The 24,647-nt window shown below is 46.2% G+C and overlaps 3 protein-coding genes across 3 annotated transcripts in view; 2 read left to right on the top strand and 1 right to left on the bottom strand.

The window, feature by feature from the left end:
- TrAFT101_006283 (putative Hybrid PKS-NRPS biosynthetic cluster) overlaps window positions 1-19,352 on the top strand; it is a gene marked incomplete at both ends in the record, with an annotated part of 37,089 nt that extends 17,737 nt beyond the window's left edge. The window contains 2 exons of the mRNA XM_066127706.1: window positions 65-9,373; window positions 9,488-19,352. Coding sequence (XP_065983819.1) covers window positions 65-9,373; window positions 9,488-19,352 — 19,174 coding nt within the window. The remainder of the gene's footprint in view (window positions 1-64; window positions 9,374-9,487) is intronic.
- A 184-nt stretch (window positions 19,353-19,536) lies between these two features.
- On the bottom strand, window positions 19,537-21,492 carry TrAFT101_006284 (putative secondary metabolism biosynthetic enzyme). Its single transcript, XM_024900239.2, has 5 exons — window positions 21,187-21,492; window positions 21,071-21,133; window positions 20,374-20,997; window positions 19,967-20,248; window positions 19,537-19,891 (listed from the first exon to the last, which is right to left on the bottom strand). Exons 1-5 carry the CDS (start codon window positions 21,400-21,402, stop codon window positions 19,796-19,798), a joined length of 1,281 nt encoding a protein of 426 aa, XP_024760815.1. The 5' UTR covers window positions 21,403-21,492; the 3' UTR covers window positions 19,537-19,795.
- An 830-nt stretch (window positions 21,493-22,322) lies between these two features.
- Window positions 22,323-24,251, top strand: TrAFT101_006285 (uncharacterized protein). Its single transcript, XM_024910647.2, has 5 exons — window positions 22,323-22,734; window positions 22,805-22,924; window positions 23,037-23,235; window positions 23,324-23,727; window positions 23,800-24,251. The coding sequence occupies exons 1-5, from the start codon at window positions 22,658-22,660 to the stop codon at window positions 24,101-24,103; spliced, it is 1,104 nt and encodes a 367-aa protein (XP_024760816.1). The 5' UTR covers window positions 22,323-22,657; the 3' UTR covers window positions 24,104-24,251.
- Window positions 24,252-24,647: the final 396 nt, after the last annotated feature.

Genomic DNA, 24,647 nt, shown 5'->3' on the forward strand with positions numbered 1-24,647 from the left:
GGCAACTTCAAAACGCAAAAAGAATTGATTATCCCAGCCGACTAACATACACTGATCAAAACAGTGGCATGAATAACACAGGGTATATTGAGTTGGACATGAGTATTCCTAAGCCTACTACCAACATTACGAAAGCTACGATGTTACGAGCTGCTTGGGCAGTTGTACTTTCTCACCACTCCGATTCCTCTGATGTTTGTTTTGGCACAACAGTTTCAGGTCGCCAGGCCCCTCTGGTTGGAATAACAGAGATGCCTGGCCCGGTTATTGCTACTGTTCCAATTCGCATTCGGCTTAATGACAGACAAAATGTGCTTTCTTTTCTCGAGAATATTCAATCCCAGGCGTCTGAAATGGTTGCGTATGAACAATTCGGCCTGCAAAATATTATTAAATTGAGCGATGAGGCGAAAGACGCTTGTGATTTCTCCAGCCTTCTTGTTATTCAACCAAAACAGGTTTTATCATATGGCAATGCGGCCAATCAAGCTCTTCTTATCCCACAATCCGACGACGCCGCAGATGAAGTACTAGGGAGCTATTTTACTTATCCCCTTGTTATTCAGGCTCATTTGCATGAAAATGGAGATAAGCTCGTTTTTATCTATAATAAACTTGCTGTTGCGGAGCAGGAGCTTGTTGCGCTTTCGAATCAGTTCAAGCACATTGTCACTCAGCTTGCCTTGAATCCTAGCATTTTGCTTGAAGATGTGTCGATTACGTCCGATTGGGATATCGAACAATCTCTTAAATTCAACGCCGAGGTGCCAACGATTATAGATGCTTGCGTACATGAACTCATCGAAGCTCAAGCCCGTCTCAAACCATCAGCTCCGGCCATTTGCGCGTGGGATCACAGCTTCACATACAGTCAACTCAATGAGTCAGCAAATCGCCTCGCCCATCATCTTGTCAAAGCCCATAGCATTAAACCAAGCGATTTTGTCCACGTGTGTTTTGAAAAGTCAGCATGGCACTTTGTTGCTATTCTTGCAATTAATAAAGCCGGCGCTGCTTGGGTTCCTTTAGATCCTTCGCACCCAGAACAAAGACTGCGACAGGTAGTAGGCCAGACAGGTTCTACGCTAGCTTTAACATCGGCGCATAACATCGATCTATGCTCGAAGCTTGTTGAAACCGTTCTCCAAATTGATGCCGTACTGGATGAGTCGTTAGCTGTGGAAGAAAACAGTGACAGTGGCCCAATAGTAGCCGTTACCTCGGATCATGCGGCTTATGTGCTTTTCACGTCCGGCAGTACTGGTCAGCCCAAGGGCCTGGTCATGGAACACCGCGCCGTTTGCACAAGCCAGATTGATATTGCCAAGAGGCTCAACCTAACTCCTAAGGTCAGGATTTTACAATTTGCAGCCTTTGTGTTTGACCTCTCTATAGGCGAAATTATTGGGCCACTGATTTCCGGCGCATGCGTTTGCGTTCCATCAGAGCACACAAGATTAAATGGTCTTGAAGACTTCATAAATAAAATGGATATCAGCTGGGCATATCTGACACCGTCGTTTGTACGATCAATTGATCCTAATGGCATACCTCAGCTTGAACTATTATTATTAGCTGGTGAAGCAGTTTCTAGAGATGTGCTTAACACCTGGTTTGGGAAAGTTCGCCTGATTAATGGCTGGGGCCCCGCTGAAACCTGTTGTTTTAGCACTCTTCATGAATGGTCTTCTATGAATGAATCTCCCCTCGTTATTGGTCGGCCTGTTGGGGGTTTCTGTTGGATTGTTAGCCCTGATAACCATCAACGTCTCGCTCCTATTGGCACTTTGGGTGAAATTGTTATCCAGGGTCCTACAATCCTTCGCGAATACTTAGCAGACATCGGCCGTACAGATATCTCGACCACAACTTCGGTTCCTGCATGGGCGCCTCTCCCAGATTCAAAGCATTGGAACAGATTCTATAAATCTGGCGATCTTGGATGTTATAATTCCGACGGCACAATCATTTTCAATAGTCGAAAAGACAATCAAATTAAGATCCGGGGACTTAGAGTTGAGCTTGAGGAGATTGAATATTATATACGCACGACTTTAAGAGGGGCACGCCAAGTAGTTGTGGATATATACGAGAAGGATGGCGCGCGTAATCTTGTTGCGTATGTCTGCTTTAATACAGATATGAGAAGCTCATCGAGGTACAGCGAGCTCAGCTCCTGTGAATTATTTATGAGTATGACGGATGAATTGCGCATGTCAATTACCATTATGTTGGGCGAACTTCAGGTATCATTGCCACGCTATATGATTCCTACTTTATTCATTCCTTGCAATTTTATGCCCTCAATCACATCCACGAAGTTGGACAGGAAGATATTGCGTCACTTGATGGCTTCTCTTAACAACCAACAGTTGGCCACATACGCCCTCCAGAACGGCCTGAAGCGTATGCCTGAAACTGAGATAGAATTCAAGCTTCGGGGACTCTGGGCGGATCTTTTAAACATCCCCGTCGAGTCTATCGGACGGGACGATAATTTTCTGCAAATCGGTGGAGATTCAATTTTAGCGATTCAGCTTGCATCTCGCGCCCGCAAAATTGGTATTTGTTTCCAAGTCAAGGATTTGTTTGGCGACCCAAGGCTGCTGGCAATTTCCTCAAAGGCTACTATGACTGCATATCAAGCCGAGACACAAATAGTGCCATTTAGTTTGCTCTCTAACAACCTTAGAGGGGCTGTTCTTGGTACCACTATCCGTGAACAGTGTTGTCTTTCTGATGATCAGGTTATCGAAGACGCCTATCCCTGCACATCGATTCAAGAGGGCCTAATGTCTTTATCGATGAAGCAGCCGGGATCGTATATTGCCAAGTATCTTTATCGACTTCCTGCTCACGTGGAAGTATCTCGGTTTAGATCAGCATGGAAGAAAACTGTGGAACTCTGTGCTAATCTACGCACTCGCATCATCCAAACATCAGATGGGTCAAGCATCCAAGTTATATGTAAACCGAGTTCAAACTGGGACCCACGGGACTACCGTGATCTCCAGTCTGCTCTGGACCACGCTCGTGGAATTCGTATGACATACGGTTCATCACTATGTGAGATTGCCTTTGCGGAAGACGAACAGCGAAATGTTTACTTCTTTTGGGCAATGCATCACGCAGTCTTTGATGGTATATCCATGCAAATTATCCTTAGCATCTTGCATAAGGCATATTTGTCGGATGACATTCCTGAAATAGCTCCATATTCGCATTTTGTCCGCTACATTCTTCAAATGAATATTCAGGAAGCTTCTTCATATTGGAGGTCTCAGCTGCAAAATGCTAAACCGTCAACGTTTCCACCTCTGCACAATGCGTCTAGAAAGCCTGGTGTCACATGCGCGTTGGAAAGGTCTATAGGCTTCATTAACCCTGACAAGCTCGGTGTTACTGTAGCCACTATTGTTCGGTCTGCCTGGGCGATCGTCCTTGCTCGGTATTGTGATACTGACGATGTCTGCTTCGGTACAACTATCTCAGGGCGCCAAGCTCCTGTTCCTGACATATTCGAGATTGTGGGACCAATAATTGCTACTGTTCCAGTTCGTCTCAAAATAGACAACAAACAGCCTGTACCAGACTTTTTACAAACTGTCCAAAAGGCCGCAGCAGAAATGATACCATATGAACAGTTCGGTCTGCAACGGATAATGAAATTGGGGGAGGACCCCTATAACGCATGTCAATTTTCCAGCTTACTAGTAATTCAGCCAATGCGCCATATTTCTTTGACTGAAGATACAGAATCTTCGCTCATCACTACTAATGGGACAGAGGGTCTGTCTGACTCTTTAGCAAACTACTTTAGTTACCCTCTTGTGGTTCAAGCACATATCTATGACGACGAATTGAAAGTAGCAATATTTTATGATTCTGATGTCTTGACCGAGCGACAAGTACAAGCACTATCCAACCACCTCGGTCACGTTATCCACCAGCTCACATCTGATGATATTTTGACTGTTCAGTCTGTTTCGATCTCGTCGTCATTTGACCTCGAGCTTGCCGTTGCATCTAACAGTGACTTGCCCGATATTATCAACTCTTGTGTCCATGAACTTATTGACAAGCAAGCTCAGACTTCCCCAAACGCACAAGCAATCTCAGCCTGGGACGCAAGATTTACATACCATCAGGTAATGGTTGCTGCAAATAGACTTGCATATCATCTGATTCATATTCATAAAGTTAAGCCTGGTGAACTTATACTTGTCTGCTTTAACAAGTCGGCATGGCATCTTGTTTCCCTTATTGCCATCAACAAAGCTGGCGCCGCTTGGGTCCCTTTAGAGCCATCACAGCCTGAAGAGCGTTTGCTGCAGATCTCTGACCAAACTAAAGCTCGACTAGTATTAACCTCGCCAAATAATGCCGTTCTCTGCACCAGATTGGTTCAAGGTGTAATCGAGGTCTCAGCCGAGCTCGATAGTCTATTGACTCACACCGTACCCGAGTCATATACACCCTGCGTGTCAATATCATCCAAAAGTGCCGCTTATGTCCTTTTTACTTCCGGCAGCACTGGAACGCCCAAAGGTTTCATTATGGAACATTGGTCAGTATGCACAAGCCAAACCGCAATTGCTAGGAGACTTAACATGACTCCAAGCGTGCGGATATTGCAATTTGCTGCCTTCGTTTTCGACTTGTCGATTGGAGAAATAATTGCCCCCCTAATCTCTGGTGCGTGCGTTTGCATACCATCTGAGAACCAGAGAATAGCCGGAATTGCAGAATTTATTCGAGAGCAAAGAGTTAACTGGGCTTTCTTAACGCCATCCTTCGCTCGAACAATTCAACCCAATGAAGTTCCAAATCTTGAGCTTCTCTTGCTTGCCGGTGAACCCGTCAGTCAGGATGTATTTGACTCTTGGTTTGGGACCCTACGACTTATAAATGCTTGGGGTCCAGCAGAAACCTGCGTGTTTAGCACTCTACATGAATGGACATCTGCAGAAGAATCTCCTCTTGTCATTGGCCGACCAGTAGGTGGATTTTGTTGGGTAGTCGACCCAGAAATGCCGCAAAACCTTGCACCAATCGGCACAACTGGTGAAGTTGTTGTTCAGGGCCCAACACTCCTACGTGAATATCTCAATGACCCTCACCGGACGAAAAATTCGTTGATTTCACGCCCTAGCTGGGCTCCTTTGCCCGATCCTGACCATTGGGACCGATTCTATCTATCTGGCGATTTCTGTTTCTATAATGATGATGGAAATCTTGTGTTTAGCTGCCGCCGAGATACACAAGTTAAGATACGGGGCTTTCGCGTAGAGCTTAGTGAGATTGAACATCACATGCGCGACAAACTAGGTGCTGTTTGCGATGTTGCCGTTGATGTTATAACTACTACGACTGGAAAGAGCTTGGTAGCTTTCGTCAGTTTCGATAAATACGGACAATCAGGTCAAAACCACACTGATTGCGGCTCTGATATATTTCTCCGTCCTGATTCTTGTTCGCAAGAGAAATTCCACGGCCTTGTCAGCCAGTTGAAGCTCACACTGCCTCAATATATGATTCCAACTCTCTTTATCCCATGTCGGTGCATGCCGACCACCACGTCGAAGAAATTGGATAGAAAGACTTTGCAAGCACAAACGTCTGCCCTCACTCAAGACCAACTTGCTTCCTATTCGTTAGTAAGCTGTAAGAAGTCTATGCCAAAAACTCAAACTGAATACGAGCTACAAGCCATCTGGGCAGATGTTTTAGCCATTTCATCGAAAAACATTGGTCGTGATGACAGTTTTCTTCATATTGGGGGTGACTCAATTACAGCCATGTTCATGGTTTCCAAAGCAAAAGAACGGGGTATTTCAGTCAACGTAAGAGATATTTTTGATGACCCAAGATTACTTGCAGTAGCGTCCAAGGCCATTCAGTTGGATAAGCAACTAGAAGTGGTTGCTCCAAAGCCATTTAGCCAACTTGAGAGCTCCCTACATCGCAAGATTTTTGCACCAGAAATATTTCAGCAATGTGGAATCTCTAGCGGAGATGTTATAGAAGATGCCTATCCTTGCACCGCCCTTCAGGAAGGCCTAATAGCTTTAACACTAAGACAACCAAGGTCTTATGTTGGCAAATTTGTTTTCGAAATCTCTGGGCACATCAATATCGAACGATTTGTGGCTGCTTGGAATCGCACTGTCGAAGCCTGCGCAAATATTCGAACTAGAATTTTGCTCATAGACGGTACTTCAATTCAAGTAGTGCTTAAAAATGATGAGAATTGGATATCTGCGGATAAACATACTCTTGCCACATTTATGAGCAGCTCAAAAGATTTAAGAATTGCCTATGGCAATCCACTTTGTCGTTATGCTATTATACACGAAAACAATAAGAAATATTTTGCCCTGTTAGCGCATCATTCAATATACGACGGATGGACACTCGGCATTCTATTTCGGACACTGGATGCCTTCTACCGAGGCGGCAGCATACCAGTACTAGGTCCATTTTCCACTTTCATCAAGTACATTGGAGACCTTGACGACAAAGATGTTTTTTCGTTCTGGGAAAGAGAGTTGTCTGGCTCCAAGCGTGCCTCGTTTCCACGGAGCCGCTCCTTGGAGACGAATGTCGCGATAACCAAAGTCTATACCTCAACAATTACTTTCACGAGGCCAGATGAAAAATCAGTTACTATTGCATCTATATTACGTGCTGCATGGGCTCTTGCCATTTCTCGATACAGCGGCAATACCGATGATGTGATATTTGGCACGACTATTTTTGGCCGTCACGCGCCTGTTGCCGGGCTCGAGGCGATGCCAGGGCCTACAGTGGCAACTATTCCAGTTAGAGTCCGTCTCAATATGGATACTCCTGCTTCTCAATATCTTTTGGACATCCAAACAAAAGCCTCTGCTTTGGTTCCGTACGAGCAGTATGGCCTCCAACGGATTTCTAAAGTCAGTCATTATGCAAAAGAGGCGTGCAACTTTTCTAGCCTATTGGTTATCCAACCGCCTGTGAAAGTCACTTTCGGTGAAGACGTTGGTAACGGCATCTTCATAAACGATGAAGCAGCTCAGGCTAGGATATTAGAGTCCCTGGACAATTACTACACTTACCCTCTGGTAGCCCAGTGTGAACTGGATGATAGTCATGTCAAGCTGAGTCTCATATATGATAGTGAAATTCTTAGCGAGCATTTGCTGAAGGGATTATCAAACCAGATTGAACTTATTGTTCAGCAGCTTATCAATTTAGGCGATAGGCCACTCAGCGATATACCCAGCAACACGGCTTGGGATCTTGAATTTGCTCTCGAGACCAATCGTCGACTACCAGAAGTTGTTGAGAAGTGCTGCCACAGCTTCCTTGAGCATCAAGCCCTTAATAATCCTGACCGCACCGCCGTCGATGCCTGGGATGCTATCTTTACATATAAAGAGCTAGATGCTGCTACAGATAGGCTTGCAAGCTATCTTGTTAATGAGATTGGTGTCAAACTCGGTGATGTGGTCCATGTTTGTTTTGAGAAATCCGCATGGTATCTCGTTGCCATCTTCGCTGTCTCCAAAGCTGGTGCCTGCTGGTGTCCTTTAGACCCTGCACATCCTTCAGAGCGCCTCAGACAAATAGTTCGTCAAACTCGGGCAGAATTGATGCTTTCATCGTCGGAGAATAAGTCCAAATGTATGGACTTGGTTCCCACGGTTGTCGTCATTTCCCCAATTCTTGACGCTGCATTAGCGGCTGAAAATAGTGGTCACAGCAAACCTGACTGTAAAACCCTCGTCGACGTTACTCCTCGCCACTCTGCCTACATTTTATTTACATCGGGCAGCACAGGTGTCCCTAAAGGTATAGTGATCGAGCATCATGCTCTCTGCAGTAGCCAATCTTCGATCACGAACCGCCTTGGACTTGATTCAAATGTTCGAATGCTTCAGTTTGCCTCTTTTACGTTTGACGTAGCTGTCGGAGAGATCTTTGCTTCGATCATATCAGGCGCTTGTATTTGCATTCCTTCATGGGAAGTGCAAATGAACTCCCTTGCACAATACATTGAACACGCCAATGTCAGCTGGGCAATGCTCACTCCTTCATTTGCTCGTACGATAAACCCCGCGGAAGTTCCTAGCTTGCAGACTCTAGTCCTTGCTGGCGAGCCGGTAGCCCACGATGTTTTTGAAACGTGGTTTGGGAAACTGAGAATTATAAATGGTTGGGGCCCTACTGAAGCTTGTGTTTACGGCTCGATGCATGAATGGAAGTCAACCCATGAATCACCTACCACAATTGGATTTCCGGTGGGAGGCCTCTGCTGGATCGTTGATCCAAACGACTCTTCAAAACTAGCACCTATAGGTAGCGTAGGAGAGATCATTATCCAAGGTCCAAACTTACTGCGCGAATATTTAGATGATCCTACCAAAACATCATCATCTCTAGTTTCTGAGCTTCCTGATTGGATGCCACATCACAACTGGAATCGGTATTACAAGACTGGAGATCTGGCAGCTTACAACGCGGATGGAACTATGCAATTCATCAGCCGAAAGGACTCTCAAGCGAAAATTCGCGGCCTTCGTATTGATCTTGCGGAAATTGAGCACCACATCACTAAGCACTTGGAATGTGCACGGCAAATTTCTGTCAGCGTGTTTACCACCGCCGCGAGCACCAAATTGGTGGTTTTTGCTTGTTTTACCGGCAATACAATAGCTGCTAACCAAGAATGCCAAGCGGACATGATACTTCCACTCACTCAAGAGTTAACTGAAAAGTTTAACAATCTTCTTGCATCTTTGAAGTTCTGCCTTCCAGCTTATATGATTCCGGAATTATTTATCCCTTGTAAAGCAATGCCACTCTTGACTTCTTCCAAAATGAATGTTAAGCTGCTACTACAAGCTGCCGCCTCACTTACCCAGGAAGACCTTGAAAACTATTCTCTAGCTAATAGCAGTCAAAAATCTCCGCCAGAAACAGACATGGAGTGCCGTCTACAGCAAATCTGGTCTCAAATCTTGCATATATCATGCCCTTCGATTGGTCGAGATGATAATTTCCTCAGCATTGGTGGAGATTCTCTTGCTGTTATCAAATTGGTGGCTACTGCTCGTGATAACGGCATTGCCTTGACCGTAAACCACGTCTTCCATGACCCTCGGCTAAAGTCTGTCGCTTCCAAGGCTTCTCTTATCGAGGTTAAGGAGACCGAAAAGGTCACTCCCGTTGCACCTTTTACTTTACTTGACCTGACTTCTCAGGACGCAGTCTGCGATAACTCTATCAGGTCATTTCTTGGGCTTTCTGATGATATGGATATTGAAGACGCGTATCCTTGCTCCAAGATGCAAGAAGGCCTTATGTCTTTGAGTGTGAAACAGCCTGGGTCGTACATCGCCAAACATTTGTACCGTATTCCATCACATGTTGACATAACAAGATTCAAGGCGGCGTGGCAACAAACCATCTACCACTGTGCTAACATGCGAACAAGAATTCATAGACTAGGCGCCACCTCTTTACAGGTCGTCGTGAAAGGAGACTTTATGTGGGATCCTACTCATCAGATGACTATTTCAGAATACTTGCTCTCATTACGTGATATGGATATGAGCTATGGCTCTCGCTTGTGTCACTACGCCATTATTGAAGATGAACAAAGTATTTACTTTTCTTGGGTTATGCATCATGCGATATTTGATGGCTGGACTCTGTCATTAACCCTGCAGACGCTCTATTGTGCTTATAGAGGCCTTGAGCTCGCCGATCTAATTCCGTATTCTCAGTTCATCAAGTATACCTTGGAACTTGATTATCAAGTTGCTAGCGATTACTGGACCGAGCAGCTCCATGGCGCTAGGAAAGCAATCTTCCCATCTTCAGCTATTGACAGTTCCGACAAGTCCTGTGCCACGCAGTCAATGGGGGTACAAATTGAGCTTGTACGTAGCACTACAGGAATTACAACGGCAACATTTATACGTGCTGCCTGGGCAATGGTCTTGGCGCGCTACTGTGGCACGACTGACGTTTGTTTCGGCACAACCGTTTCGGGGCGACAGGCACCGCTTGGTGGATTGACAAAGATACCTGGGCCAGTTATCGCTACTGTGCCTGTGAGGGTTCATATTGATAATCAGAAACCAGTAGCTGAGTTTCTGAAACATATCCAATCTCAGGCGGCTGATATGGTTCCCTTCGAGCAGTTTGGTCTGCAAAATATTCGTAAGCTTAGTGAATATGCCGAAGATGCATGCGACTTCACTAGCTTGCTTGTTATCCAGCCTGCTCAGCTTTTCTCAAACAGCGGCAATAACGAAGATACTCTTTTGGTTCCGGTTGAAACGGGAAGAGATGATATGGATAGTATGCAAAATTACTTCTCATACCCTCTCGTCCTACAGGCCTATGTGAGCAATGAATCCATCGAACTTACACTGACTTATAACTCGCTTTGCATCCCCGAGCAACAACTCGTCGCCCTATGTGAACAACTTAAGCATGTTGTTGGCCAATTAGCTGAACCAAAGTCCGAGCAAGTCTTGGGAACTATTTCTATTGCATCACAGTGGGATATTGAACAATCGCAAAAATTCAACTCTGAAATCCCGCAGATTGTTGATTCTTGTTTCCACGATCTTGTTCGGGATCAAGCTGATAACCATCCTGAGGCTATAGCTATCCGAGCTTGGGATGGCGACCTCACCTATATGCAGCTTGATCAGGCGGCCAATCGTCTTGCGAATCATCTCATTTGTAAATACGATATCCAAGTAAATGAGCTGGTACATGTGTGCTTTGAGAAATCTATGTGGTATTTTATATCTATCTTGGCCATCAACAAGGCTGGCGCCGCGTGGGTGCCTCTTGATCCGTCACATCCACGAAAACGCCTTCAACAGATTGTCAGTCAAACAGGAGCAAGGGTTGCACTTTGCTCGCCAGCAAACAGCGAAATTTGCTCGGGTCTCGTCAACTCAGTGATTCAAGTTACTCCTGAGTTTGATAAAGAGCTACTACGGATTGTAGATAGTCGGCGAGGACCAATAACCAGCGTCTCTCCAGATAACGCTGTTTATGTCCTGTTCACCTCTGGTAGCACAGGCACTCCAAAAGGTCTAGTTATGCGACACAGATCTGTTTGCACAAGCCAAAAGGCAATCGCTAGGAGGCTGGGCCTGACAACAGAGGTCCGAATTCTTCAGTTCGCGGCATTCGTCTTTGATCTCTCCATCGGCGAAATCATCGCTCCTCTTATTACAGGCGCATGTATATGTGTTCCATCAGAGTATAGCAGGATCAATGAAGTCGAAAAGTTCATTCAAGATACCCGTGTTACATGGGCCTTCTTGACGCCATCTTTCGTCCGTACTTTAAGCCCAGATAATATCCCTGGGCTAGAGCTTTTACTGCTGGCAGGAGAGGCAGTTCCTCGCGATGTGCTCACGGCCTGGTTTGGGAAAGTTCGTTTAATTAACGGCTGGGGCCCCGCAGAGACCTGTGTGTTCAGTTCATTGCATGAGTGGAGGTCTATTGACGAGTCGGCTCTTACAGTCGGACGCCCTGTTGGTGGGTTCTGTTGGATTGTGGATCCTGAAGATCATAGCTGCCTTGCACCAATTGGCACAGTTGGCGAGATTATTATTCAAGGGCCTACTCTACTGCAAGAGTACTTGGCTGATACAGATCGTACGAATGCTTCCATTGTACAAGCCCCTGGATGGGCGCCTCTTCTAGATGAAGCGCACTGGAATAAGTGTTATAGATCGGGCGATCTCGGATACTTCAATCTGGATGGAGCCATAGAATTTTCAGCACGTAAAGATACGCAGATCAAGATTCATGGCCTTCGTATCGAAGCCAGCGAAGTTGAATTTCACATTCAGCAGCTCTTGGCTGGTGCTCGCCAGGTGGCTGTCGACGTGTTCAAGAATAACAATAGCTCTACACTTGTGGCCTACTTCTGTTTCAGTGACGGAACAGAGACAACAAGCACCCAGTCAAACATTTCAGAGACACCCTTTTTATCACCTGATGACGTCTTGCAAGATCGATTGAAGGCTTTAGTCGGAGAGCTCGGTGTTGCGTTGCCCCGATATATGATTCCTGCATTGTTTATCCCCTGCAAATATATGCCTTTTAGTACTTCAACTAAACTAGATAGAAGGCTGCTGCATAAACACTTATCTTCTCTCACTCGGGATCAGCTAGCTATCTACTCGTTATCAAACAGAACAAAACGCCAACCAGAGACTCAAATGGAACAGCGACTGCAGACAATCTGGGCGGAAATATTGAATGTGCCGATGGATTCTATTAGCAAGGATGATACCTTTTTCCAGCTTGGAGGTGATTCAATTATGGCTATATACCTGGTTTCAACAGCCAAGGAAGATGGAATTGCATTTACTGTTAAGGATATCTTTGATGATCCTAGGTTATTAGCAGTGGCTTCAAGAGCTACTTTAATCCAAGAAGATAACGCGGATGTTGCAGAATCTACTCCGAATCCTTTCAGTTTATTATCCGAATCACGCTTAAGCTTGGCTCTGGGAGACAAGATCCGAGAAGAATGTGGCCTTCGTGATGGCCAAACGATAACGGACGCATATCCCTGTTCCGCCCTCCAAGAAGGTCTCATAGCTCTCACTGTCAAGCAGCCTGGCTCTTACGTTGCCACATATGTCCATCATTTATCGGAATCAGCAGATATTGCTAGATTTAAAGATGCTTGGGATATGGTTGTGGAGGTTTGCAGCAACCTTAGAACACGCATCGTGTTATTGGATGGTGTTACGACTCAGATTGTCCTAGATAATGATAGTCATTGGCTATCCGCCGAGAACGATAATCTCGAGTCAATCACTAGATCGCCACGAAACATGCAAATGGGATATGGGACACCTCTATGCTGGTACGCTATTGTGTCTGAGAAAGGCAAAAACTACTTTGTTTGGTCTGCTCATCACTCAATATACGATGGATGGACAATGAAAATAATGTTTTCAGTCCTGTTTCGGGCATATTCAGACACATATATTCCAGAAATATCTCCTTTCTCATCGTTCATCAAATACACCCATGAGATTGACGGTGACGCCGCCGCATCATACTGGAAAACAGAGCTTTCGGGAGCAACGCGAGCTTCGTTCCCACCTCGTCGCATCATGCCAGGTAATGTTGAAAGTCGGCGTTATCGCTCAACAATTTCCTTCACAAATTCCGTCAAGACCTCAATCACTCAAGCAACAATCCTTCGAGCGGCATGGGCTATTGTTCTCGCTAGATATTGTGATAGCAACGAAGCCGTTTATGGCGTAACTATATCAGGTCGCCAGGCGCCAATATCTGGAGCAGACATGATTTCTGGACCTATGATTGCCACTGTCCCTCTCAGGGCGCGCTTGGATAACCAGGTATCGATATCAAAGTTTCTTCATTATATCCAAAAACTGGGTTCGACCATGATCCCTTATGAACAATATGGGTTACAAAGAATCTCTAAAGTCAGTGCATGCGCCAAAGAGATTTGTGACTTTTCGAGTCTTCTTGTTATTCAGCCGCCGGCAGTCTTCGCTACGGATGATTCGGATGATACAATTTTTACTATCGATGAATCTACAAATGACTTCACAATGGACTCCATGAATAGCTACTTTAATTATCCACTTGTGATGATTATTAGCCTGTTCCCTGACAAATTTCTTTTGAATATATTTTATGACTCTGAAATACTAGTGGAAGGCCAGGTCCAGGCCTTGGTTTCTCATTTAGATCACGTCACCCAAAAGCTTCTCAGCATAGAGTCGACTAACGATCCCCTAAGCTCAGTCTCCCTTCTTAGCCCCTGGGACCTTCAACACGCAGTTGAATCAAGTCGTTTGAGTCCCTCTAGTGAGACGTGTGTACACTGGCTCATTCAAGACCAAATCCGCTCAAGACCAAACGATATAGCTATCACCTCCTGGGACGGAGAGCTTACTTACTCTCAATTGGGTGTTTTTGCAGCGCGCCTGGCGATGAAACTTCAAGAACTTGGCGTTGGGCCCGAGGTTTTCGTCCTTTTATGTTTTCCGAAATCAGTTTTCGCTATCGTCTCTATGGTGGCTTGTCAAATGGCCGGCGGAGCCTTTGTTCCTCTTGATCCAGCCTCTCCATCCTCTCGCTTACAAGGCATTATCAATGACACTCATGCACGCATCGCCCTAGTTGGTTCAACGTGCGGCAACGCACTTGGTGGGCTCGGAGTTGATATCTTGTCCATCGATGAGACTGAACTTTCCAAATTGCCTGATCCAACCCATGCGGTAGCATCAACGGCCAAGCCCGAAAATGCGAGCGTAGTTCTCTTCACCTCTGGTTCTACAGGTAAACCAAAGGGCATGGTTATTCAACACAACAATATTTGCTCGTCTAGCAACGCATACGGCGCTGACCTTGGTATTGGACCTGGCACACGGGTATTCCAATTCTCGGCCTACACTTTCGATGTTGGCATCCTAGACTGCCTTGTCTCCCTTATGCGTGGCGCCTGCCTCTGTATACCTTCTGATGATGCCCGAATGAACAATTTATCTGATGCTATAGAGTCCTCAAAGGCTAACTGGGTGTTCTTGACACCCACAGTTGCAGAACTGCTCTCACCTGCTGAAGTCCCTAGCTTAAAGGTCCTTTGCCTTGGCGGTGAAGCTATCAGCAAGAAGTGCGCAGACCGTTGGGTAAATCATGTCGAATTGCATGGCCTTTACGGACCGGCTGAAGCGTCCATCTGCGCATGGAATCCTACTGTCGGTCGATCAGGTCGATCAACAAATCTAGGTAGACCGACATCCAGCGCCTTCTGGGTCGTTGAACCAAGCGACTATAGGCAACTTGTACCTGTGGAATGTGTTGGAGAGCTACTGATTGAGGGCCCTATGCTTGCTCGAGGATATCTCAACGTCAGCGACGAGGTTGCCGCCAACTGGATGGAAGATGTCGACTGGCTTCCTGGAGGCAAGAAACGAGTGTACCGCACAGGAGACTTGGTTCGGCGCAACGCTGACGGTACATTTGAGTACATGGGCCGAATGGATACACAAATCAAGAGACATGGTCAGCGCCTCGAGCTTGGCGAGATTGAGTCTCAAATCCAGGAATTCCTTCCTCATGACATGGCTGCAATTGTCGACGTTACCAAAGCAGACTATGGCAATTCCAATGACATCCTTGTTGCCTTCCTTTGGTACACCGAAGGCGAGGCTACGCTGCCACAAACTCTCCGTCTTTTGCAAACCGTATCCGAACAGGTCCAAAGCTTCATTTCACATCTGAATTCGTCATTAGCCGCATCTCTGCCCACATACATGATTCCTTCGTCTTATCTCATTTTTGAGGGTAAACCAGAACAGACGACATCTGGCAAGGTAAACCGTCGTTCTTTCGTCGAGTATGGCCGCGGTATCTCCGTCAAAGATCGCCTGCGCTTTACACCTAATGTCTACGACAATGAAACGCCGACAACTCCGACAGAGTTCCAGCTGCGAGATCTTTGGGCACAGGTGCTTAATATGGACGATCCAACAGCCATTGGAAAACACGACAGCTTTTTACAGCTTGGTGGTGATTCCATTAGTGCAATTCACCTGGTCTCCTTGGCTCGGCAGCACAATATTGATCTTACGGTGGCGTTAATCTTCAGTGATCCTCATCTTTCTTCCATGGCAGAGTCCATCCAGCTTAGCTCCTCAGTGCAAGAAGACAATTCGGTTGCGCGGTTCAGGCTCATTCCCGTCGATGATAGATCCAACGCTCAGCAGGCAGTCATGGCTCAATGTAACCTCTCAGACGCAGCGGAAGTTGAAGATATGTACACTTGCACCGACCTACAGCAAAACTTGATGGCGTTGACTATCGCGCAGCCTGGATCTTACATTTCAAAACACATATATCGCCTTGGCCGTGACTTTAACATGGACCGCTTCAAACTAGCCTGGGAGCAAACTATGGTTCTCTTTCCCAACCTTCGCACACGATTTGTGCTCTCCGGAAGCACTACAATTCAGGCTGTTATCAAAGACCCCATTGCTTGGCCTCGCACTTACACTGACCTTCGCTCATTCATTGTGTCACATGAGAATACTGATATGACATATGGCTCGCCTCTCTGTCGGTATGCAATAATTTCTCAAGATTGCGATACTTACTTTGCCTTGAAGATCCATCACGCCATCATTGATTGCCAGACCTTCTCCATGATCATCAAAATTCTACAGTCCATATATACCCAGAACGAACCACTAACTCTAACTCCGTACACCAATTTCATCCGGTACGTTATGGATCTTGACCGAGATGCAGCCCGCAAATATTGGTCCACGCAGCTTTCTGGCGCCACACGCACCGCATTTCCCATGCGCGTGGCATCGCACAAACCACAAGCATTAAAGAAAGCCGCCAGTGTGACGAGTAAACTGATCCACTTGTCACAGTCGCCAAGCTGCTTTACAACGCTTGTCCGAGCTGCGTGGTCAATTATATTGGCACGATATGCGCAAACCGATGATGTATGTTTTGGTACAGCCGTCTCCAGCAGACAAGCTCCGGTGGAGGGTATCAACGATATGCCCGGTCCTGTTACAGCCACAGTTCCAATAAGAGTATGCCTGGACAAGCGGCAAACTATTTCAAGCTTTCTTCAAGATTTACAAATTCAAGCTTCTGAAATGGTAGCTCATGAGCAGTACGGGCTAGCAAATATCTCACGAATCAGCTCCTCTGCCAAGGATGCATGCAATTTTACAAACTTTCTTATTGTTCAACCTGCTGAAGAACAACTTCTTTCATCTCAAGACGTAGCATCACTACCCATTCTATATCCGGCCACTATTGAGAGCCTTGCAGATGGCGAATTGCTTGGTGACGTGTTCAATTATCCTCTTGTCGTGCGGTGCCAGTTTTTCACGGACAACATGCAGCTGGCGTTAATTCATAATTCAGACTTCCTTCACGGCTCTCAAGCTATTGCTCTCCTTGAGCAATTTGAGTGTGTTATTGAACAGCTCCTAAATGCTGGAGAAAAAACGCTGTCGACTGTATCAGTGGCAAGTCAGTGGGATGTAAAGCAGGCAATTCAACAAAATAAGGCCATTCTTAAACCGATTGAATCGTGTATTCAAGACATTTTCTCAATGCAGGATGTTGATCGGTTTTGGATTGTTGATCCCGATAACCATCACAAACTTGCTCCCATCGGGTGCGTGGGTGAACTCATATTACAAGGCCCCGCACTGGCCCGAGACCACATCGATGACTCTAGAAAGACCACGGAGTCATTCATTAATCACTTTGAGTGGCTTTCGGACACTCAAACCACTGAAACAAAGCGTTTCTACAAGACAGGTGATCTAGTTCGATATAATGCTGACGGATCTGTCGATTACATTGGTAGGAAAGACGCACAAGTCGAGATCCGCGGTCAACATGTGGAACCTTGTGAAATCGAAGCTCATATCAAGCTCCTCTCTCTTCCAATGAAAGAAGTAGCAGTTGATGTGATGATTGACGACATTGAAAAGTCTCTGCTGGCGTTTATAAGCTTTCGTGATGGTAAAATCACTGGCGAAGCTACAGATGTTCAACTGGTAGCATCTAGTAACAGAATGCAAGAGCATCTGTCTCACCTCGGTAGAAATTTAGCTACTGCCTTGCCGAATCATATGGTTCCCAAATATCTCATTCCCATTGAGTATATGCCATTTAATAACTACGGAAAAATTGACAAGGCGGCCCTCATGCGAAAGGTTATGAAGCTTTCTACTGAAACTCTCGGAAGGTATCTAGCCAGCCAGCACCCACCTTTCCGCGACTGCTCATCTGCTCTGGAGCACTGGATCCGGGCGCACTGGGCAGTGATTCTTGAGATACCTGCAGACACGATAGGCATAGATGACAACTTCTATCAGCTTGGTGGCGACTCGATCCGAGTCATTACCATGTTAAAACTTACACTAGACAACTTTGGTGTCCCTATTGAGAAATCTTTTAGCGGCAATCACACAACGGTCAGCCATATGGCGAAATTAATCGCATCAGCTGTGGAGGATGGAGCTACAGTACCGTGCCATCCAGGTTCAGGTATCGATTTGGTAGCCAAGATCAATGCGATTTCTAAGGAATCTTGGATATCGCACCCACACGCTTTACAGGCAAACCCCATTACTACAATCCGTAACCAGTCAACAATTTTCCTCACTGGTGCCACCGGCTTCCTTGGTACTGAGATTTTAAATCAATTAGTGAGAAATCCGGCTGTGCGGTCTGTTATTGTCCATGTTCGTTCAAAGTCGGTACCCGATGGAATGGGGCGAATCCGAGAGACAGCCAGAATCGCAGGTTGGTGGCTTGATGAAGACGCTGATAAGTTGGAAATTTGGCCAGGTGATCTTTCTAAAGCTCACCTAGGTCTCACGGAAGCCCAGTGGAACCGACTCTCAGGGCTATCCAAGTCAGAGACCGGTATCGATGCCATTATCCACAACGGGGCTTCTGTCAATTGGCATGCCACCTATGATACACTATGTCACCCTAATGTCAACTCGACGGTCGACCTGCTGATGGCGACCGCAACATCACCTATCCAACCAAAATTCGTGTTTGTCTCGGGCGGAGCCTTCACAAACCCTGAAGATCACCCGGCTATATCTGCGGCATTACTCAAGGGTACCACCGCCTATATTCAAACAAAATTCGTCTGCGAAGGAGTCATCAAGAACATCACCAAGAGCCTTCCGAACAACCAGAACCGGGTGTCGATTGTCAAACCTGGGCGAATAATCGGTACGGTGGAGCACGGTGTTGCTAATGTGGATGATTTCATATGGAGAGTCGTTTCTACCGCAGCCTCTATCAAAGCCTTCCCGGAAGAACCAGAAGCGCACTGGAATTATATCCAAGACGTAAGCTCTGTCGCTTCGGGAATTCTAAATCAGGTCTTCGACAGTGAAATCGCGCCGTTCTCTATGTCTGGAAGCGGCATGCCGGTACCTGTTTTCTGGGATCTTGTCAATTCTGAGCTAGAAACCCCATGCAAGCCTATACCCTGGTCAGAATGGATAGAGCTTGCAACAGCATCGGTGGAAAGGGTCGGTGCTACGCATCCGTTGTGGACGGTTCGGCAATTCCTTTGTCAACTCGGCATACCGCGAAACGTTCTGCCGTACAAAGGCGTAGAATATACCGAGTATAAAGATGCACAGGCGGCAATCAAGAGTAATGTACGGTATCTCAAGAAGCTTGGATTCATTCCTTCTTCAGAAGATGGATTTGGCAAGAGCGAGCAGGAGAACGTTCTTCGGCGTGTACATAATACGAAAGGAATGTCGACGTAAAGGGGGTCTGGTTGCGTTAGCTTTAGTTCTTTTCTTTAATTCTTTTCTAAAAATTAATTTCGTTGTTAGTACTCTCGTCCGTTTCAGTCCTTCACTATTAGCTATTAGAACTTTTTCTAGAAGCTGAATTAATACACCATGCTCGTAGATTTTAAATATATTTGCGTATAAAAATAGGCGAGCCAATCTTTTAGACGGCGTCTTAGCCAGTAGCATAAGAAGCAATACAATGAGTATAGCTGTGAATAAAGCAGTAGTTTGTTTAGGGGTGCATATAATCCATCACAGTCATAACGCACACAGTTATTTTACCTACTTCAATTGTCCTCTGCTAGCTCTAGTGCCTCCACCAGCCTAACATTCTACCACTCTTCTACCATTTGCAAGTGTCGTCTCATACATTCCATGTGAATAGAACACAACCTCAACTTAGTGCGAAATATCTATGGCATTTCGGGCAAGGGAGTCCGAGTAGCAGAAATGATATAGTCCCCAAGAATGCGCATCTTGAATATAGCCAGACAATATTGGAAATAGTACTGTGATGATCAAAATCAGTAACAGACGCTTGAACACAAATGAGGCCATAAACAGCCTTAAAGGAGTATGCTCACTATCCACCGTCGCCGATGCGCTTCAATTGCCAAATCTGTAGCTTCGGGATTCTTGCTGACAAAGTCCTCTCGAATGCTGTCCCAGTTTGCGTCGAAATTGTCTTTCCAGCTTTGCAGAGTATGGGCGTAGTGGGGCCCAATGTTTTGAACCGTTTCTACTTCCAATGTGCCGTTAGAGCCGCTATGAATTGATGTCAAGAGCTGGTTTATGGTTGGCAGATATCCTCCCGGAAAGATGTAGTGGTAAAGAAAATCGCCGAGAGCTTGGCCGCTGGCGTTCAGCTATAAAGAGTCAGTAGTGGTTCTCTAATGCGGATTTTTTTCTTTATTTTTTATTTTTTTTTTTTTTTATTTTTTTTTTATTTTTTTTTTTCAAGAAAAAAAGTCAATAAACAGATAAAACTAACAGAATTAATTTTTGTGATGCCCTGAACAACCACCCGGCCTCCATGTGTTTTCAAATACGTTGATATCTTTTCAAAGTACGTATTCAAAAACTTTTCGCCAACATGCTCCAACATCTCGATGGAAATAATTCGATCATATCCTCCCTCTGGGACTGGAGCTTTGCGATAATCACAAAGCAAGATCGTAATCTTGTCTTGCAGACCTGCAGCCTTGATTCGTTCTTCAGCCAGGGTTTTTTGCTCTGCCGACAGAGTGAGGCCAGTTACTTGGCATCCAGTCTGATGAACAGCGGTAATGGCCAAATTCCCCCAGCCGCATCCTATGTCCAAGACATGATCAGTGGACGATATGTCGGCTTTGTCGAGAATATTCTGGATTTTGCGGCGCTGAGCAGACTGAAGTGATTCTCCAGGTTCGCCTGACCAAATAGCAGAACTGTAGTTCATGTCAGGGGACAAGAAGCCAGCAAAGTGTTTGTTAGAGGTATCGTAATGGAACGATGCATTCTTAAGTGCATTGATGGTGTCATTGGCTGGTAAGAAGTATTGAGCTGCGCGAGGTAGGAATGTGTATAGAAGGCTACCAGCGGAGGCGCTTAAAGAGTCTTTGTTTCTTATGTAAAGCTTTAGAAAATATTGATGAGTTTGTGTATTCAATTGTTGTAATTAACAGAGCAGAAAACACAGACAAACATACAGAGAATAGTCCAACAAGATTGTCACATTCCAAGTCTTGGGCCATGTATGACTCTGCGACTCCCTATTAAAGGATATAAGTCTCTACTTCTATCGATACGGGCTTTGTATTCTTACCAGGTCAAATCCTTGACAGAGTCGAACAAAGACTTGAGGATTTTTGACAATTATTACAATCCCAAGATCTGATTCGGAGCTGTCATTGCCAAAGGTAACGCTCTGGTTCTTTCCACTAGCGTATTTAGTTGCGACAGTTAAGCAGCCATGTTGAAGGCGTTTTAAAACCTGAAAGACTGAATTGCGAGCAGCTGATTGAAGCCAAGTTTCTGCCATTTTGAGACTCAAGTTCGAAAATATTTTAAAATTGTTACAGCTTTTGGTTTCTACTTTTTTTTTTTGTGAAAGAGTTTGGTTCTGATATAGAGCCTTTAAATACAGATGCATACACTATGAGAGCCAGGGTTCCCGGAAGGAGAATCTGTAGCCTCCACAGCTTCAAGGTCATGTGTACAAACAATATAGCGCAAAACAAGGCTTCTGGATGTAGATTTATCTTGGTTACACGTTTTCGGTGAGTTCCATTTCTGATAAATCCGCCATTACCACCATCGCGCTCGAGATTTGCCTCCAAGATTCGTCATCATTAGCAGAGCCTCGTAGGTATGTAGCGAGTGCGGATTAACTGTCTATATCTGGAAATGGGTGCATATACGAAGCACGAGTGGAAAGATACGCCGCAGTTGCAATACTCAGCTGCTGTATAGACGGGCATCCCATGTGTGTAATTTAGGTAGCAGCACTAGGACTGCGACCTAGGCACAGAAGCCGATAAGCAGGGTTGTAAATCAATAGCTACCAGTTCAGCTGCGTACTAGTCCTCCGACCTGGGCGATGAGACTAGGTCTAGGCATCAACTTGATGTAGAGTGCATCTCATGGCTTTGCGTATCTCCACTACCTTGGCGTCACATCGTGCGTAGATGAAAATAAGGTCAGGCTGTAGGCCAATGATTCATACACGATACGGCACGCATGACATGGGGTGTGCCAAATAAACACGGAGCAATATCAAGATCTGAGTCCTGCAACTGCGGCACCATCCGCTCGCTAGCATCGTCTAATTCCGAATAGGATTTCTACAAGGTCACGGAAACTCTTCAGCCGCCACTGTATGTAGGCAGCGGGTGTCCAGATCGATCTGGGGGTGTCTTTGCTGGCTGACATGTCATTAGCCGCGGCCCCAATGTAATGCTCGCACTAACACGCAGCAATCAACAGGCCCCATCTTCCCAGCCATCGACAATTATGAGTACATGGGCAGAGCGCGAACCCTGACAGCATATCCAGCAAGAATTAATGCATACATAACTTACGCCACATCAAGGGAGAACCCTGCCATTTCATCCAATATCGTGCACCAACCCGCAGCTTCACCACTTGAGCCGAGGCTCCTTATCCGCAATCGCTCAACGTGCCCGTCTGTCGATTCGATACTGGGCGGAGTGAGCCGCCTCAGCCAGCAACCACTGAAGCTCGTCTCCAGTTTCCATTCTCTGGGGAGCATCGCATCGGCAGGGTAAATCATCGGCATGCACAACAACAGCAGCAACAGCCAGCGCGTCGGCACGTCAGCAGCAGCAGCGGGCGACGCAATTGTCATCGTCGGGTAAGTCCATCAACTCTGCAGACAGTCCATGTTGCCTGCTTGCTCACTGTGCTTCTTTCAATCGTTCTAGCGCGGGCATCATCGGCCTGGACGTTGCTCTCGTGTTGGCTGAGCGGGGACTAGGCCCCTACATCACCGTCATTGCAGAGCATCTGCCGGGAGACACAGCTGCTACCTATACGTCGCCTTGGTGAGTTTCTATTCTTTTGTATGAGTTTTCTTGCCTTCTTGCTTTCTCGCCTCTCATTATCTCCTTTCCAGACCAGGGATACTGGGGCCGAGGCTGACAATGGCGATGGCAGGGCTGGATGCAACTTTTCTGGAATCTCAGGCACCGATAAGAATGCACTGAAGTGGGATCGACTCGGCTACACTCATCTCACAAAGCTGGCTTCTGAGCAGGGCGATGAAGCCTATATCCGCCGGACTCACTCAATAGAGTATTGGGATGAGCACGTGCCCCACGACAAGATCAAGGCCATAGCCGAGTATCTGGAGGATGTAAGCCCTTCTTGTTATTCTATCCTAGTTCCATCCCTTACTTTTTCCCAGCATCACTCACATTGTCGAATCACTCACATTGTCGCAGTTCCGAGAGCTGCCTTCCCAGGAACTTCCGCCTGGCGTCAAGTTTGGCATATCCTTCACCACCCTGACACTCAATGCTCCCAAGCACATTGAGTATCTCTTCCGCCGACTCAAAGAGCAGTACGGCGTGCACTTTGTGAGACAGAGGTTCCCCAGCATCCAGGCTGCGTATGCCAGTCCCACCACCAAGGTCGTCGTCAACTGCACTGGCATTGCGGCAAAGACACTGCCCGGCGTCGAGGATGAGAAATGCTACCCGACTCGTGGCCAGGTTGTCCTTGTAAAGGCACCGCGTGTCAAACGAAACATTATGCGCCATGGCAAGGACTATGAGACGTATGTGATTCCGCGACCTGGTACGGATGGCCATGTTATCCTGGGAGGATACATGCAAAAGGGCTCGAGGTAAGTGCTGTTCTATATATATATATACGTATCATTATGGTCAAAAATTTGCCGGCTAACGCGTAGTTGTAGCGATGGATCGACATATTCGTATGAGACGGAATCAATCGTCAACCGCTGCCTGAAACTGTGTCCTGAGCTGCAGCAGTTTGATATCATCGCCTCGTTCGCGGGCCTGCGACCATCCCGCGAAGGCGGTGCACGCATTGAGCGAGAAGAGATTGTCATTGACGGCAAGAAAAAGGTCCTTGTACACAACTATGGCGCTGGTGGCACTGGATATCAGGCAGGATATGGCATGGCTTTGGAGGCGGTTGGCCATGTAGACGATGTTTTGAGAGATTTAGAGCGGGCTAGTCGACGAGCGCGACTGTGAGCAGTTGGGAGATTGGTCACTTATTGTTATTGCATTGTACTGTAGAAAGAACTGCATAAGGTTTCATTCGCTTTCATATTTGCCTCTTTGTCTCTTTATCAGATAAGCCGGAACATATATGCCTCTGAATATAGTTATTACACGGCGCAAGGCTAAGCATCCACCAGCCATACACACGCATTTTTGTCAGCTTCTAGACTTGAAGTATAAACTCTCAAACTGTCTCTATGCTTACATACGCGTATAAAACAGCATGGCAATAGTTTTCATCAATAATCCGCATCCATATGAAGAGGCATTCACAACGCTCAAACTTTCAGCCGAAATGGCTCTTGGCAATTGTGCTAGTTATATGGGAACTGCCAAATTCTCATTACTGCCAGTATTAGCCCGCAAACTCTTGCAATCGTCCCCGTCGGAAATAACATGTTTTGCCCGTTTGAGGAGCAGCGTCCGGCCACCGGAGCGAAATATAGCGGGGAGCCGTTTTATCTTCCCCGCGCTGTTTATGATGTGATGCTGTGTATTACGGAATTCGGATAGT

Source organism: Trichoderma asperellum, chromosome 3, assembly GCF_020647865.1.
Source record: "Trichoderma asperellum chromosome 3, complete sequence".
NCBI classification, from domain to species: Eukaryota; Fungi; Ascomycota; class Sordariomycetes; order Hypocreales; family Hypocreaceae; genus Trichoderma; species Trichoderma asperellum.

Coding starts and splice junctions, on each gene's coding strand:
- TrAFT101_006285 (XM_024910647.2), top strand. CDS start 22,658: ATGCACAACAACAGCAGCAACAGCCAGCGCGTCGGCACGTCAGCAGCA. Junction 22,735..22,804: donor GACGCAATTGTCATCGTCGG/GTAAGTCCATCA, acceptor CAATCGTTCTAG/CGCGGGCATCATCGGCCTGG. Junction 23,236..23,323: donor TAGCCGAGTATCTGGAGGAT/GTAAGCCCTTCT, acceptor ACATTGTCGCAG/TTCCGAGAGCTGCCTTCCCA.
- TrAFT101_006284 (XM_024900239.2), bottom strand. CDS start 21,402: ATGGCAGAAACTTGGCTTCAATCAGCTGCTCGCAATTCAGTCTTTCAG. Junction 21,134..21,186: donor TCTGTCAAGGATTTGACCTG/GTAAGAATACAA, acceptor ATCCTTTAATAG/GGAGTCGCAGAGTCATACAT. Junction 20,249..20,373: donor GCATCACAAAAATTAATTCT/GTTAGTTTTATC, acceptor GACTCTTTATAG/CTGAACGCCAGCGGCCAAGC.